Below are 18,600 nucleotides of genomic sequence, written 5' to 3' on the forward strand. Positions count from 1 at the left end.
TATTAAGGTTACCTCAATGGCATGGAGCTATGGGACCATCAAGTTATGGGCCAAATTTCCTTCATTATCCTTCCCTAGCAGTGAGGATTCTTCTAATTCGGAGGCCGAGGAAGGATTTAAGGAAGGTTTATTTTTTTAGTTAATGATCTGTCTGTTGTGCTTCATGAAACTTTGTGAAACTTTGCTCTTCTAGGCAGTCCTTGATGGTGGATGAGGTCTGACGAGGCAATAAATCTTTGACCATAGTTTCTTAAAAATTAAACAAAAATAATAGGACAGAACTTCCCACCTCATGTCTCACGAGTGAGGCACAGATGTTCCAAAATATTGCTCCTCTTTCTGAGGTGCCAGAGACTAGGAGGAAGTGGGGCCTAAAGTCGTAAAAATCCATGTGGTTGAACACCTGGATTTCATTAGCTTCGTTCATTAGCTTAATGTCCTAAACAAACCTGACCATTTCTCTGTATCTTTGTTCCTTCAAAAAGCTTGGAAGGCACTGGATTGGGTCATTGTTGTAAAGATAGCTTTTGACTAGCTATTAACAGAATATCCAACCACCACTGAGTTGAAGAAAATGAATGTGTGTTTTCTGAAATGTTCAAAAGTTGGGAAATAGAACATAGAAGGAGAAAGTGAATAATACACAAATGGACAGTCTGCCAAATAATTATCACATGAGCTCCCATGTCATCCCTTCCTGGATCAAGAAATAGAACTCACAGCATTGCAGAAAATGTATCCTTCCCCACAAGGTGCCCTTATTTTGCTCCGGGAGGTACTACTCATCCTGACTTTTATGACAATTATTTTCTTGCCTTTTAGAGTTTGGCTGCCTCAGTTTTCCTCCCTAAACGATGTATTTTGCCTAAAAGTTTGGTATAACGTTTGGGAATCATACTTCATGTATTATTTTGTAATTTGCCTCTTAAGTTGAGCATTTTAAGCATCTGGCATGGTGTGTGTCACTATTCATATTTATTGTTCATTGGTTTTATTATCATTTGTATTCATGCTCACATACCATGATGTAGTCCCCACTCTGCAAAAACAGGCATTTAGGTTGTGTCCATGTGTTAGCTGTTAGGAACCACGCAGCCATGGGTATTTTTGTACATGTAACTTAGTGCACATTTGTAGACATTCTTCTAATGCCTACATCTAGAATAAAATTTGCTAAGTCAAAGGATATGTGTATTTTCCATGTCACTGTATGATGTCACAGTTTTCTAAAATGGGCTTGATAGTAAACCTGACCATCAATAATATGTACATGAGAATGTTGTGGAGTTACATACTGAACCAGCACTCGGTATCATCAAACTTTCTAGTTTCCCTCCATCCTGGTGTGTATAAACTGCTACATTATTGTGGTTTTATTGCATTTTTCTGATGACCAATGGAATTTAGTACATTTTCCTGCATTTATTGGATATGGACCTCTCTCTTTCTCTCTCTCTCTCTTTTTTTTTAATGTGTCATTTCAATTTCTTGCCCTTTTTTAAGAGGGAGTTCATTGTTTACTTAGCAGAGAGGCTGGACTTAGCTGCTCTCAGGTGGGCTGAGTCATTTAACGATGTCACTAAAGATGCAGATGATTTCTCCCCTCTGCTCTGGAATGCTTAGCATGTTGAGTGTGTATTCTTGGGCTGTGAGCTCACTATAGCAAGGTGGATGCCAAGGCCGCACATCCAAAGGCTGGTAGCGTGGGAGTCAGAACAAAAGGTCTTTCTCCCTGTCATGCTTTAACCTCTTGTCCAGAAGCAACATTCTCCCCTAGCAACTTCCTAGCTGGCTTCTTCTCACATCTCAACATCCAGAGGCCACTTTTAGCTCTATTAGGGCAGGGAGAGTAGGACGGCAAGGACAGCGGGTGTAGGAGTCCGGGCTGCCATGACTAGCTTCAACCAGCCATGATCCGTCCTTTGAGGCTGTGTATGTTGCTGCCCCCAGACAAAACTGTGATCCTGTTAGCAAGGAAGGAGGGGGGTCATAGCCAACCAACAAAATCTGAACACACATTTTTATTTAGAAGGAGAGAAAATATTTTCAATTTTTGAATATATGCAGACTGAATAGTTATGATTATTTTGAGCTTGATTCTTCCTGTCCTGTTCTGTTTGTTTTTATTTAACATGCTCAGTGATGTGTTCTGTGGGTTTTTACTCTGTACCAATCTTACTCGAGCTCCGCGTATTGGTCAGCTTCAGGGTGAGATCATCCCAACTTCCTTCTACCATCAAGGCCGAGTGATTGACTGCAGGTAATATGTTAAATGTTTGAAAACCTAATGAATCCCAAGAATTACAAATTCAGAAAAATCCGGTGAAATTTTTCCGTTTCACACAAGAGGAATGTTGACTTTGATTTTATGATCGCCTTTCACCTTTAGAGTTATTTAAAAAACAACAACAACAACAACAACAAAGTTGCATATTGATTTGCAAATTACATTTGCCCCCAAATCAGACCACTTTTAGTAGTGGGACGCTCAGTGATTATGGTCATCAAGTAGACTTAACAGTACCCATTTTGACCCATGATTAAAGCTTTGAGCATTGGAATAGGTCACTATTTGAACACTATGTGTATTTTATTTTTTATGACAAAAAAGGCAGTTTAAGCTGTACTTTATATAACATATTTCTGGTTTAGATGATGGCTTAATGAGTAGTCAATCACAGAACGCATTTATTAAAATACTATTTATACTGTAGGCAAACATTTGATATCCAAATATCTGTGAGAACAAGACACAGGGTGTATGAAGCTTTTTTTAAAACCAGGAAGTCATATCATGTTCCAAGTAAGTATAGTTCCCTTCAAAGTAGTCATAATTCTAAGATGCTATGCTTTCATTCAGATGGTATTGTTGTTGCCCAAAACACTATTGGGATTCCCCTACAGAACTGCCTTTAGCATCTGCAAACTTTTATCTGTAGTATCCTTAGAGTAGCAAACCTTCACCTTATGTGAGTGAATGTAAAATTTGGAAACATGCAAAAATTTTTCTAAACAAAATTTAGGAAATTGATTAGGTAAACAAAATGAATAAAATTCTCTTGGTGTAATGACTGCTTTTTTTTTCTTTTCTTTTTTTTTTTTAACATTTATTTATTTGAAAGATAGCACACATGGGTGTGCAGGAGCTTGTGGGCGGTGGCGGGGCACAAGGAGAGAATCTTCACGCAGACTCCCCACTGGGTGTGGAGCCCGCTGATGCCCTGAGCTGAAACCAAGAGTCAGACACAACCAACTGAGCCACTCAGGCGCCCCTGTTTTTTTCTTTAAAATTGTTCTGAACACCATTATAACCAGTCTTAGACAATAAGATCCTTCCTGGAATAAATGTCATTTTTTTTTCCTGATGGCATATAGTGTAATAATGATAATGAGAAGTGTTTCATGTCAATGTGCTCTTTTATTAAGGGGAAGTGGGGACAAGAGAAATAAAACGAAAAGTGGAGAAATACTAGGAGCCATTCGTGTCGGCTGACAGCCTCTTTAGTTTCCTGAAGAGCAAGCCCTCATTCATGTTGACTTTCTCTTTCTAGCTATGGTGCTAATGGTTGTATGACTATCTCTCTCCTTTTAGTGGTGCCCATGTGATTTTAGATGATGATACAGATGTGGGCTATGTAGAAGATGGAACGCCATGTGGTCCATCCATGATGTGTTTAGATCGGAAGTGCCTACAGATTCAGGCCCTAAATATGAGTAGCTGCCCACTCGATTCCAAGGGTAAAGTCTGTTCAGGCCATGGGGTAAGTAAGCATCTCTGTTCCGGTTCAAACCTTTATGGGCTGGCATCCTCACAGTTCACAGTGGTTAGACTTTCATTCTAGCCATTCTCCCTTTGTGAGTGTTGCCAGTCTCTATGCTCTGACTATAATGATTTCCTTCATATCCTTATCTGCTAAGGATAATACCCATATGTGTTGATATGATTTTATCTTGTTGTTTCTTTTATCACTGGCTATTTGTATTTACCACATTGTCTATAGCTTGACATCTAAAGAGTTGGAAGAAAATTGATACAGTTCCTAAAAGAGCTGTAGACCCCATGTGCATTACTTTGTACCATTCAAAATAACTTCATTCCTCCCAGTAATTCCCTTTTAGCTACTCAGCCTGTATCCTGTATGCCAGATAGCATAGACTAGAGCTTGGATCACTGATAGAATTCACATGTTTCAAGTCAAATAGTTATGCTCAGACCATTACCAGCTGAAGAGAAGAGGCTGTCTCTACTCAAACCTGCATGTATTTCTAATTCCGTGAACTATGAATGAGTTATATTTGTAATTCTATGGAGCGGTTGGGCAGACACTTCCTGGCAAACCTAGGCTTAATATCTAGAAACAAATTTTAATAATTATTTAAAGTGGCTTAATCAAAGAAAGATATTTCCAAAAAATTAATACAGACTTTAGAAATGGAAAAAAAAAAAAGGGGACATGAAGAAATTTTGAGAGTGCTGATGTAAAAGGAAGATGCTGGAATGAAGGTAAACATAATTCAGAATATAGCTAGCAGACAATGTGGAGGATAAAGAGGCAGAAGGCCTAAGGAGGACATGCCCAGTGACTACTTAGAGTTTCACGTTTGGTTGAATACTAGGCTTGTGGGACGGAGGGAGGACAGGGTAGCTTAGTGATTTAGAGCATGGATTCGGAGGCTAGATGGAGCCGTGGGTTTGAGTCCTGCCTCTGCTTCTTGTTCTCCTGTTGGCTTTGGGTAAGTCACTTACCCTCTCTCAGCCACTGGGCTGCTAGAGTGAGGATTGAATCAGATGCCTTCCATAAAGCGCTCAGCATCGTCAACGTGCAGCAATCACTCTGTCAAAATAAAAGCCCCAGAGAGACTTTCCAGTTACTGTTCTGAACACATCATAACACTTAACCCCTAAAAGGCCCTTCATTCTCTACTACCCCTCCCACTTTTTCGTCCTGTTAAATAAAAGTTCAAATTCAGCCTCGTTAATCATAATTGTGATATTATAACATTTCAGATTAAAAAGCTTCTTATAGCAATAAGCTTATGTTCAGTTTACCACCTCTAATGATTGGTCTCTGAATGTATATCACAGACAGAGAAGAGTTTAAGCCCCTCTGTCTCTGGTTTGCAGATGGTGATTTATTTCATCTAAATTACAGGCCTCTTCCAGCATGCTGCTTGGTCTCCAGGACAAGCAAAAGGAGACAAAGATCATGCTAGAGGGTCTTCAGCCTGGCTGACTGAGAGAAGGGTGGTGGGCGGGGTGCTCATTTGGTTGGGACAGTGCCACCAAACAAGTGTGATATTGGACACAGTGAGGTAAAACAGGGCATTGGTGATTTATGTCTTCTGGTCTTTAATCACTGGCCTTACCACTGGAGCCCGGGATCTATTAATTTCTTGAATTAAGCTTATGTTTTTAAAGTATGTTCCTTAGAAACAACGACTTCTGAAAAAAACTACATCATCAGACATTTGTGCACTTAAATAATTTTTCAACATCAACAATTAACATTTAGTTAAAAGTTTCTTCTTTTTAATGGATCTCTCTCTCTCTCTCATTAACAAGAAAACACCGACAATTTAATGTATCCATCATCTCTCCTTCTCAACCATGGGGGACTTAAAAAATTCAAAATGGTTTTTAAAAGTTTCTGCCCCCCTGCCCCATGTCTCTTTTACTGTTATTGCCATTATTCAGAAAAGCACAGCAAAAATGTGCCCTCTGTGTTCTTTGTTCTTCACAGGTGTGCAGTAACGAAGCCACCTGCATCTGTGATTTCACCTGGGCAGGGACAGACTGCAGCATCCGGGATCCAGTCAGGAACCTTCACCCTCCCAAGGATGAAGGACCCAAGGGTTTGTGTGATTTCGGTTTCAATTCATTGCGTACTGAATTTGTTGGTACTCTTCCAATGGTGCCAGTATAACAACTTAATAGATGTGAAAGGAGACACATCAGACTATCTTGGTTTTTTGCCAATCAAATATATAATTCATGTTACTGCAGAATTAAGGATTCTAGAATGATGTGTTGCTTTCAATACAAATACCAATACAAAATACAAAAAAATTTAAATTTCCTCTTAGTTTAGAACTGAGATGAGGAAGAAGTAAGTATACCGGTTTTCTTCCTTCCAATTTCCTTTCTTTCTTTTAAACCTTCTTTTTCCATAATTACATATGTTAATCATTTTATAGTTTATCTATGCTATGCCAGTTTTCTAATAGATAGAGTCTTTTGGCTGACGTGAGACTACTCATTCCTCAATATTTGAGTCCCTCCAGAGGGAGATGGCAGTTTTCTGTGCTCTGTTTAAACACAGCTTTGATTAGAAAGAAGTTGAAAATCTTCACAGAACTTTCATTCTTCAAAGAGAACATGAAAGATCTGGACTTTGTCTTAATCAGCCATCAGACGGAAAGAAATTAGAATTTTATTTTTTTTTAATTTTTATTTTTTAAAAAGAATTGATTTATTTCTTATTTATTTATTTAGGGAGAGTGAGCAGGGGGAGGGGCAGAGGGAGAGAGAAAGACTCTCAAGCAGACTTTGTACTGCCCTCTACTCAGGACTCAATCCCATGACCTTGAGATCATGACCTGCACCAGAGTCAAGAGTCAGATGCTCAGATAACTGAGCCATCCGGGTGCCCCTTAAAATTTTAGAATTGGAAGGCGTCTCAATGGCCATGAGAACCACCCTCGTTTTGTGGATGAGAAAACCCAGACCTTGAAGTCAGGTGACATTCTATAATTACCCAGGTAACCAGACACAGGTCTGGGACCAGGACCCAAGGGCCCAGTATCAGGCTCATTGTCTTCCTTTACGTTGTGTTATAGTGTAGTCTTTGCCATCATGAACATGGTAATCACTTTCTCATTATTCCTTCTATTCACGATCCCTCATATGATTTTCAAAGATCTAAAAAAGGCATCCGTTACAATAGGCTTACTACAGCATCTACAGCATTGTACCTGAGAAACCGCAGTCGCTAGTACAAAAGGTAGATCCCAGTGACATCATACATCACGATGTATGATGTCTTCTTCTCTTACATGGTACCACTAATGGCATTTTATAAATAATTATCATGATGCTTTCCCTGTAGGTAGGAAAAACACATATAGAAATAGTATCATTTGATCTGCTTACTTTTGCATGAAACTCATTTAAACTCTCTGAATGGTATCATTGTCCATATGCGAAAATATGACTTTAAAAATGTATGAAGCTCCATGGTCCTTGATTCCTGAAGAGATGTAGCTGGTCCGGGTGCATGTGTAATGTTCAGTAATAGTGGGTGTGTTTAACATTCTCCGTGCATTTGCAGAATATGGCCATGAAATTAAAATTCTGTAGGAATCATAGTCACGCCCTCACAGTCTATTTCTGTTCTCCTTCTTCTATTTGTAAAAAGGAACCAGTTCCACTTTTAAATTCAGTCTTTAGTTACTTTAGAACTGGAACAAAAAATTCTTGGATCCACCTTCAGAAGTTAGATTTAGAGCAGATTTAAGGCTCTTACAAGGGAAGCAGATGTTCACGCTTTCCAGAATTTCTCTCCATGGCATGTTAGTTTCTCTTTATTCTCCTAAAGCTCTAGATGCTGTCTCTTCAAGTGATATATAAAGATGCCTGAAAAGATGATCAGAGCTCAACTGGCTTAGCCTCTGTCCTCTTTCATTAGGTGAGGCGGGGGTTTTATCAGGTGTCTACTTCTGTCTGTTCCCCATTCCCTCGCCCACCCATGCCTAGAAAGCTTAGTTGGAGGCGTCAACAGCTGCCATCTGAAGAAGAGATTCACAGTTGGCTTCTGTCTTATTTTCCTTGTCTCTGTGGTACTCTTCTATATTTTAAAAATAACTCTTAAGACCATTCAAGGAATACATGCTTATTGTAGAGAAGTTTGAAAATACAGAAAAGATTAAAAAGAAAATAAAAATCATGCTTAATTCCACAACTGAGAGGTTATCCATATACACACCCTGGTATGTTTCTTTTCTGTTGCATGTTTTCTTTTCTCATTTTTAATGAAGACAGTGGAGTCACTAGAGGAAATAAAGGTCCCCACTGGTTCTAAAATTGTTAAAATCCTCGTGACTCTGGTAATCTTGATTAAATTGAAAAAAGCCATTAATTACTATAAATGAAGAACAGTCCTTATTGTAAATTATTAGATTTCTGGAAAAGGCAAACAATTTTAGTATGACTAAATAATAGCTCTGTCTATAATGGTTACTAATATCTTTCTAGTCTCTATAGAAAACTCCATTAATACTCTAGTAAAGCGAGAAACAACAGAAATGAAAGTTTAACACCTTGTAGTGAGTTTATGATTTTATTTTTGATACTCTGGTTAAAAGAAAATGGTAATAGAGAAACTGAACTTTATCTCTAATTTTATCTAGATAGCAAATATTTATTGACTCTCTACAATCAAACGACCACATATCGTTGGCATGCTGTAGGCTCTCAATAAACATTACATCCTTTTCCATTGGGAACATGTGAAGGAAATAAAATGGTGCACGCTTGGGCTGATTTTCAGTTTATCAGTAATCATGTCATATTGCCTTGTTGAAGAGGAGGAGGTCATGAACCCCAGATATTGAAACAATCTGTACTTTCTTGACTGTAGGTTCAGTAACTTGTGAAGTACCTCGGGTTTCCTCTAAATGCCATATATTCTTTCTCATGATGGAATTAGTTTGGGTGGCACTTATCTTACTGATGACAGTAGGTGCTTCTCAATTGCACTGTGGACTGTGGATAGGACTGGCCACAGTCCTATCCATAAATGAAGGTTTTCTGTATAGATACAGTGACAGCATATTAAAAAATAATTAGTTTAGTGTGCTTTCTTGTTAGGGAGGAAAAAAATTCAAAAAGAAAATTGAAAATGTTGCCTTTTTTATTCCTAACGTGGGCATAAAGGATAAATTGTCTCCAACTGCAGGCCTCTGGCTCAAAGCCTAATTAGTAAGAATCAAGGAGAACTCTGTGACATTGCTTCAGTTGATTTGGGGGCATCAGAAATGAGCCAATGTGGTTTGCGTGTTTTATTTTAACAGCAAGTTTCTGGAAGAATAAAAATTCAACCTCTCCATCTGAGTAGGGACAAAAAAAGCACATAAAAATAATGCCATTGAAGTCACTCTGCACTTGTTGACCCACCGTTTAAAGCACACTGGTTTATTTCCTCCAATTTCTCAAACCAAAATTATTAAAGACAGGAAATAGCATTTCAAAGCACAAGCCATGTGAGCAGGGATTTTTTTTTTAATATTTTCTATTGCATATTACTTCACTCATCTTCTCCACATTGTCATTTATTTCACATATGAAGAACTCTTCTGGTGCTTCTCCTGACGTGTGTCCACTGAATTCATGGAGAGAAATTATTTTGGTTTGTCCTCATGGGGTACAAGTTTGCACCCTTTAAAGGGCCTGGAAGTCCCACCTGCTACAGGGAGAACCAGTAGAAGTACTGGTAATTTTTGACAATTTATGGACATCTTTGCACGGTGCTTTTATGCAATACAATGGAACATCTCTCATTGGATGATTCACATCACTATTATGGGAGGGAAGAGAAGAAACTGAAACATATCGCATGTTGTCATTGATAAGGAAGGGCAGAGACCATTCCTGCGAGTTTTGGTCAGCCCCTCTCATTATGTCCATAGTCATCAAATCAGAGATAGAAGGGCCTTAGTGGCCATTCAGTCCAGACCCATTGCTCTGCAAAGGAGAAAACTACCCTTAATCCAGGTTAACTGCTAGATGGGGACAGAGCCAAGAATCAAACATAGATCACCTAATCTTGAGCTGATTGCTTTTTCTGTTTCTGTTTTTCTGCCTCATTTAAAGCTGAGTATTCAGTTATTCTGCTGGTTCTCACAGCATAGCAATAAGTAGAAGAAGTGAAACAGTAACCAGGTAATGATTAAGCTGGCTAGCTGATCCATTACCTGCCAAGGGAGTATTATGTTATTAGCATTTAGTATTTTGAGAACAATAATTTCTAAGTGTTAATACTTAGAAATTATTAATAAGTGTTAATACCTTGAAGGATATTATTTAGTGTTTCCATGTACCTTTTCCATATATCTTGTTGATAACTTCCTTTGTGAATGCACAGATATTTGATTTTGTAGTTCAGACCATTAGATATTATGTTACCATATATGGTTATGCCCATGTATAATTATATATCACTTATGTATTCTTTTCATTAATAATGGCCTCCTCAATAACCTAAAAACTTACCAGGTTTAAAATTTTTTTAGTAGCTGAGTTTGAGTTCAGAAAAACTCCATGACATTCTCAGTGACAGTGTGAACTGACTGAAATAATGTTCTTATATGAAATAATTTGTTTTTCATCTTTTTTAGACATTTGTCCCAATGTACCTGAAAAAGAACTTAATTGTTTTTTTAATTTTATGGAGAAGAGTAAAGAGATCTGATTGTGTGTTTAACATTGAAATACGGAGCTAGAAAACACATCTGCTCATCATGCCAATATTATACTCTTAAGTATAAAGAGTGTATTTAGTATTTATTTCTAATCTTAAATTTTAGGCAAAATCATAAATCCCTGCAGAAAGAATTTTGGCTTATAGAGTACAAATGATGGCTTTGATGCCTCCTGCCTTTGAAGTATTAAGGGATGCAGGATTGTAGCCCCTTTGGCTCTTTAGAATCACATGGATGAGATAATGCACATTTTTGTTTAAGAAACTCTCTAAAAGTATGGAAAAAAAAAACCCCAACTCTTCATTTTCAAAAGCACAGTTTCACACTATCTGAAGCATGACTTGTCTGTGGAAGAATTCTACATATAATGTAGAGAGTCTCATGGAAAGGAGGAAGGATATAGTTTGTACCTTAATATTACATGCTTACTAAAAATTCTGCCTTTTTAGCATGAGTGATCCTAGATAGCAGGGAACCCAAATGAAAAACAGTGATAATAATAAACCACAAACAACAGAGATTAATGAGGAAACAAAAATGAAGACATACTGCTAGGTAATAAAGAATTTCCACAAACAACTTATAATGTGAAGGTAAGTACGTTAAAGAGTTAGGGAACAGAGTCAAATCCCTAATGGGGGAATTGTGTTAGCGGCTGGAGTCTTTCCAAGTTCCATCTCCAGGTTTGGTGGGATGCAGAGAAAAATAAGCTGTGTCATCATGTGCCTGCCGGAGCTCTTGGAACACAAAAGGACTGTTAATAGACAAATAAATGAAGGAGTAAATGAATGAACAGTGACAGTTAAGTCATTAATAAATTAGTACAGAAGCAGAATGACAGCAGAGGCCCCCGAAGGCTCAAGGGTTGGTTTGTTGGTTTGTTTTAATGAGAAGTTATCTCCTTTGTAGCTATGAGGAGCAGCCGAACCCTCAGTTTTCAAAGTTGTCCCCTGTAAAAATCTACCCACTTGCAAGCCACTTGATTAATTCATGTCAGCTTAAACACAGCTTGAGTCACGACCCACTGGAAAAGATAGGGCTGTGAAGTATCATGATACAGAGTCAAGTGTACTTTACATACATTTTCAGTATACCAGAATGAAAGGTAGTGTGGGAGAGAAGGCAAGCAAACGGGAGGGGATACTTTTGAAAAAGTTCTTTTCCCACTTATTTTATCTTGCTTTGCTCTTAAGAGTGGCTATCAGTTAAGAATTTGGAGATCATCATTCTTGTTTGGCAGAGACTATAGACTGTATCTGTTTATGTGGAATGCGTATTTGAAGCAACTTAGCAATGCCTTGCTCCTCTGGTTGGTTTCTAAAACCCGCAGGACAGATTGCCTCATCTTGATTCTACAGTGAGCAATTACATCCAGAGCAAACACAAAAGCCTCCTTAAATTGCTATTCTATTCATCATTCATGCAGTTATAGTTTTTAAAATTTAATAAATATTCATTTAGCTCCACATTTTGCTGGTGTGTGTGTGTGTGTGTGTGTGTGTTCTACAATTCAGCATTATAAAGAGTTGTAGCTTATATAAAAACTGAAGAGGTAATAGGACTTTCACGCCTTTTGGCTCTGAGGGCCAATGTCCAAATCTTAAGCAAAATCAATCATTCAATCAATCAATTACAAAATAATATATCCTTGTTAATTTAGTATTCTGAAGGCAGTGATTTTTACGATCTTAAAAAAAAATGAGTATTTATATCTGTAATACCTTTCATTCCAGTATTAGCCTCCACAATTTAGAAATCTGAGGTATAGTTTAGGTTATTTTGGATTATAATGTATTGTCATAGTAGGAAAATACCATCACCACCTTATATGTTGGTTTTCTTAACTTTCCCCTCAGTGCCCTCCGTAGACTTGTAGACTTTCTCTTTTTTTGTTGTTGTTGTGTTTCCCATTTTTTTTTTTTTTTTTTTTTTTTTTGCTTTTTAAGAACAACTCAGCTCATGCCTACCCAATTAGAATCTCTCCCTCATACTGTTTGCCCTGTGATAAATTGAAGTTGATAAATTGAAGTACAGCTGCCCACCAGAGTTGGAGATCCAAGGTTCTCTTTCTTCTGTGGGAGCACAGTTAGACAAAAAGGTCAATGAAACCAGTATTACGCCTTAAAAAAACTGTGAGTTCAGATTGTGGTTCTTTGTTTTGCTTCACTGTCTCATGGCACATGGTCTGTGTGATGCTGCCTCTCTTTTCATCAGTAAAGTAATCTGAAGCCAGTACTTTTGATTCACATGGAGAAGAGGTAGAGTGTGTGTATGTCCACATGCTTCCATCTCCCTGCGCGCCCCCCCGCCCACACACACACTCAATCTTAACTAGTCAGCTTCCTGCCTGAACACGAAGCTTCATCTTGCCTGTGTGGAGAGCATCTTGGGGACCCTTTTTGCAGTATCCAAAATCTCTGCGTGGAAGGGGTGATGTGCGGGGATGGAGTGTCTCCACTCAGTCATCTACCGCTGGGCCATCCCAAGCTTCCCAGTGACCCTAACTTACTCTCAGTGAATAGTTTATGCACTGGAAACTGTAAACAAAAAACCTAAATGCCCAACTAATGGGACAGAAACCCAAACATCACAGAGTTAGGTGAAATACATTCTTCTATATGAAAATACGCCTAATTTTAAAGATAATTCCGTTTTAAATTTGTAAGGATTTTCACAAAATTGGGTAAAAAGTTCTGAATTTTAAAAATGCATAGCTCTTTAGGCTTATTTTGCAGTTTGAGAAATTTATAAAGTATATTAATGGTTTGTTACTTTGTAATTAAAATCCAGACTTGCTGTTATGCAATTTAAGTAACATTTTAATTCCAACTCATTCCTTGTAGGAACTCTAATTCCAGTTAGGTTATTTATGTGTTTAAAAGTATTTATAAGAGATGATGTTTTTAAGAAGGGTTTGTGGAGTTTGAGGTTTAATTATCCTCAAAATCACCGAAATTATTTTCAAGTATTTTTAGTGTGTATGTAGACCTTCGTCTCAAATCTTAAAGGAAAGATGTCAGTATTTAAGTGACTCTCAAAGGATTTACTAAATAGAGTATTTTGTGTATTAACAAAATCAGTGTGTAATTAATTTCCTATGTTAAAAAAAATCTCCGTTTTCCCTCCACACAGTGAACATGGCCACAAGCAGGCTGATAGGTGCTGTGGCAGGCACCATTCTGGCCCTGGGGGTGATTTTTGGAGGCACAGGGTGGGGAATAGAGTAAGCATCTTTGTGAGTTTCAGAGTGTTTCTCTTTGGTTCCTGGTGTGTGAGCTGACCCTTGGTACCTGACCCCTACTGTGTGTTGTCTCGTTGACGTGATTCCCATGCTAGTGCAACTTGTGGTGTGGTTTGGATATGTTTGTGTCGTGTGGTTTTCTTGTGCAGTGAAGAACCTTCTCCAGTCTGGAACAATGTGGGGCATAAAATAATACTGGGGTGCTTATGATGTCTTCAGAATTAAGATGATAGTCCAAAAGCTTTCATTGCTCCTCTACTTACCAAAAGCCATTTCAAGATACAGACCTTTTATTGTCATTATTTTTTATTGGCAAAAAAAAAAAATGTTTTTATATGAGTGTTTGATTAGGATTCCTTTAATGAATGTGATCTTCACCAATCAAATAGATCCACGGATCTAAATAAGAATTATCAACAGCTGTAGCTTCTTTTTAAGATAATCTGAATGATAGTCAATATTTTCCATTTAATTAAAGTGATGGGGGAGGCTTTGGCTTAATTTTTTCAAAGAAGATATCCTACATATCCTACATATTGCCTTCATTTTTTTAATATAAAATAGATAATTCAAATTAGAAATTTACATAAATATTTGGGACCTAAGAGTATGAAGAAGAAAGAGGTATTTATCCAAACCTGCAAAACCTTCAGTGAAAAGTTGCCAATTATCTGGTGGTTTTGTCTTCAAAGTAGCCAGTGCATTAACTAGTAAATTGTGTGTCACTTGCCTGTCGATCTCTGACAGAAATATAAGCTCTTTTGGTGCCTTCATTTAGGTTACTCTGTACTTGATCTACAGCCGCAAAATAGGTGTCAGTTCTCCATGGGATATTGCCTTCATGAGGTTGCTAATCTGCAGACTAAAAGATTATTGTGATTTTTTCCCCCTCTCTCTCTAATTCTAGAGAACACTTACAGACGACAGAAATACCCATTCATGTGCTGTCTTTGTGTTCACGTGGGCAGTGGTAACACTTCTCAGTGGCCCAGGGATGAAGTACTAGTGTCTTAAGGAATCACTGGATACCCTCTACTCAACTGGTCCAAACTACGGGCATGTTGATCCTATTACACAGTTTCCTCCTTAGTCCCAGTAATGACAGCCCACCGGTGCTCTTCCATTCAGGGCCGAGGAGAGCCGGGCACTGCACATCAGTAAGGTCCTGCTCTGTGTTAAAGAGTACCTGAACTTTCTCTTGCCTGGTTTAAAGAACTTTGACTAGACTTGTAACCTGCTCACTCACATCCTTCTGCTGGGGACTGTGAGGTAGTTAACTCAGAACAGCTAGAAACACTGGGAAAGATATTTTGTTTCTCTCTACTTGTTAGAAAAGAAAGTAGTATGGCAGAGGGAATACCTTTAGAGAAAACAAACCCTGTATTGTATAATCTCACCTTGGATCTGCAGACTGGATTATATATAGAAGTAACTTTCCTTTTCCAGGGGAAATTTTCTATATACATTTATGTGAAATTCCTCCTTAAAGAAAGGTAGTTTTCTAAAACAAACAAATAAACAAACAAACAAACAAACAAACCCCAAACTTTCCAGTGGTGTTTTTTAGATTATTTATTGACCGTAATTGTGATGTACTGCAGTGTACCAACTAAGGGATGCATTTTAATAATTTTCCCTTTGAGCCTTGGAGATAGGCAAACCCCAAGGCATTTGTTGTAAAGCAGGGCCCTTGTCACCAGCCTTTGTTCTCACCCTCCCTTCCAGTCTTGTTGGTTTGTGCCTATTTCTGGTTGTGACAGGTAAGTCCATATGAGTGTATTTTTTTCCTAAAAATAGATTTGTTATTTATTATCCTTGGTTGATGCACTATTTTTATTAGCTGATTGTTTTCCTTCTATATCTAAATTTTGCCATAATTGCTAAATCACAGATGTAAATTTTTAAAAATCCACAATGGTACAGTACAAATTGTTTTAAAACTTCCTGGCTTAGCTGATAGTGTCATGTTCATTCACTCGCTAAGGATTCCATGGACAGAGGTTTGGGGTTTTTTGTGTGTTTGGGATTTTCTTGGGGGGCGGGGGTGGGAGGCTTTTTTTTCTACTCTGTAGTTTAGAACTGTAAATCAGGAATCATTTCTCATGAATTATGTATTGATTCTAACCCAGCCTGTTTTCTGAGCTAGTAAAGGGCAGATCATGCCTAAAGCATAATGTACGCGGAAATATAAATATTTTCTCCGTGTTTGTTTCAAAATGTGTTTCCGTATAAAAGGGTGGGAAGGAAATACATATAAATGGAATGTTTTGTTAGAGCAGGGGTTCTCGAACTTTCCATAAGAGGCCAGGGGGTAAATAGTTTTGACTTTGCAGGCCACAGGATGTTTGCCACAACCTGTGACTCTGCTGTCTTCGCACAAAAGCTACTTGTAAACAACATGAAAAGGAATGAGTGTGGCTGTCTTCCAATCAAATTTCTTCACAAAAACAGGAAGTGGGGCCAGATTTGGGCAGTGGGCTATAGCTTGCTGACCCTTGATTTATAGCATAAGCTTTAGAGTCAGACAAATCAGTCTTCAAATCTTGCCTCTGTCACTACGTTCTAGAAGGCACGGTTTCTTCTTCTATTAAACAGGGATAGTCATCATTCCTACCTCGTAGGTTTTTGTGAGGATCCAGTGAGCTAATATTTGTCACGTGCTTAGAACCACACCTGACACATAGTAAGTGCTCAGTGCACAGTGACCAGCCTACCTTTCTTGCTCTCTTATTACTAGTTATTATTATTTGTGCATTGCTGAAGGCCACTGAGATGTGTGTTTTGTAGGACTTCAGCGGTTAGTCTTAAGAAGGTGTCACGAGCCCGCAATCCTGAAGAGACCACATCCTCAAACCCCCATCGGAGCTCTCCTCCTACCTTTCCCCTCACTCGGACAAGCACTGGGTGGTCTCTGAATCAAAAATGTGTGATCACACGATTTTAGTGCTGCTCAAAGTGGCATCCATTTATGTACACAGTTGAGGGCACCAATGTGAGCAGAAAAGAGAATTTTTTTTTTCACACAGAAATGAATATAGTCACAAAGTCGAGGGGTTTAGGGAAAATACCAAAAGGGGCTTTATGACTTCCGGGAACAGGATATTCAGTCAGGCCTGGAAGTATGCTGCCGATGGGGGCCCTGTACCCATGTATCAGCATCCCGAAGGATGTGATATTCAAAATAATTCTTGTAATAAAGTCAAAGTCACTTACATTGAGAACTCGAGGTAAGGCATTTTCCCCTGTGAGTGGAGAGGATGTGCTGTCCTGTGTATCACCTCTGACTCCAACGGCTGATGGAAACTCCACCTTGGGTTTTCTGTCTTACTCTCCTTTCTGCTCCCTTTTATCTCCAAGCCTCAACTTGCAAATGGGGACTCGAAAGACAGTCTCCACTGAACCTACAGAATCTCATTTCCTTTTCCCACAGAATCCCCCAGAGGAATTTTAGGGTTCCTCCCTGTCTTGCCTTTGGAACCACCCGCCATTGTTGTTTCAATACTGTGTGGATCCCTACAGTGAAGAAATGCCTCTCTGAGAGCAAGGCTTCAAAGTCAGATCTTTATTAGTAACCTCCTTCTAAATTTTAAATGTGAACTGTTTCCACATGGGGGATTTAAAAAAAAAAAAAAAAAAAGTAGCCTTTGGACCACTTGGTGCGGGGCTTGAAAGAGCACTTGATTAGAATATTTGCCCCTCTTTTCCTGCCCTCATGGGCCAGTCAGGTCAGGCTAATCCACACCCATCTGTGTTCTTGATGTGCTCTTTTGCTTGTTTGATTCATGATACTGGGAAGGAGAAGGAGAAGAAAGACGGGCAGTGCCGGCTGTTGGGGGGCATTTGCTTCCAGTTTGGTGGCAGGTGAATTTAAAGGAAGCTCAGTGTCAGCAGTGCGGACACTCTAGATGTGGAGGCCATTCCTCTCCAAGCAGTAGCTCTCTGTAACAGCAGAAGGGCAATTAAGCTAAGTCAATAAAGGTGATTGACGTGTTTAGCAATTTTTTTTTTTTTTATGCAGGGTATTTACTTCCTGAAACCACTTAACTGCCTTTCCCTTGTGGTAACGACAGGCGTTGGCTCATATGACTTTCTTCCCATGATCCTTTGTCACAGGTCCTAGTGCCACCAATCTCATAATAGGCTCCATCGCTGGTGCCATCCTGGTAGCAGCTATTGTCCTTGGGGGCACAGGATGGGGATTTAAGTAAGCAACAGCGCATGTCTGCTTCTCAGTGGCTCTGGCACTTCTCTTTTCTGCTTACATAACCAAGTTTTGAGTTCCTGCTACAAGATTGCCAGGTTTAACACTAAACTGCTACAAGTAAATATTTTTATTGAGAAATGGGTTAGGAAAGAAGAAACATGGATCCACAGATGTCGTCTTCAGGCTCGTAGGAGGACAGGAAATGTAGAAGGCATTCCACATGCATAAGCTTCAGGAGAACAAAGCAGAGGTTCTTCAGGAGAAGACACTCCAACTTTTAGGAGTAAGCATCCTGAGATAAAGTTTTTTATACATGATGATTAGGAAACTAGATAGTCGGAACTAAGTGGATATAAATCCTTTGCATTTGTTTAAAACTGGTTTAGAGTCCACTGACATTTTGAGGTTTTCACAATCGAAGTAACTATTTGTTCATTATTTTTCACACATAACATTATACATAACTTTGTGATTTGAAAAGCTTCCTTATTTTATAAAATACAGATTTAAAAATTTTACTAATTCCCTAACCAACTGAATTGGTTTCACATTGGAATTTAAAATGTGTGGTGTGGTGATACCTGAATATTTTCTAAATAACTGCAAATTAACTGGTATGTTTCCATAGTAACCTTTTAGTTCAGACTGTGCATGGATCACTGAACTAAGTTTGTTCAAA

General features: G+C 38.5%; 1 protein-coding gene across 2 annotated transcripts in view; it reads left to right on the top strand.

Moving 5' to 3' along the window:
* Window positions 1–18,600, top strand: part of ADAM23 (ADAM metallopeptidase domain 23) — a 171,587-nt gene that overhangs the window by 143,225 nt on the left and 9,762 nt on the right. The window contains exons 22-25 of one of the 2 annotated variants that reach the window (XM_059393307.1): window positions 2,141–2,260; window positions 3,593–3,761; window positions 5,742–5,853; window positions 17,831–17,921. In XM_059393307.1, the coding sequence (XP_059249290.1) occupies window positions 2,141–2,260; window positions 3,593–3,761; window positions 5,742–5,853; window positions 17,831–17,921 (492 nt within the window). The remainder of the gene's footprint in view (window positions 1–2,140; window positions 2,261–3,592; window positions 3,762–5,741; window positions 5,854–17,830; window positions 17,922–18,600) is intronic. The other variant, XM_059393306.1, reaches the window with a different exon arrangement.

The sequence above is a fragment of the Mustela nigripes genome, chromosome 3 (assembly GCF_022355385.1).
Source record: "Mustela nigripes isolate SB6536 chromosome 3, MUSNIG.SB6536, whole genome shotgun sequence".
In the NCBI taxonomy this organism is placed as follows: domain Eukaryota; kingdom Metazoa; phylum Chordata; class Mammalia; order Carnivora; family Mustelidae; genus Mustela; species Mustela nigripes.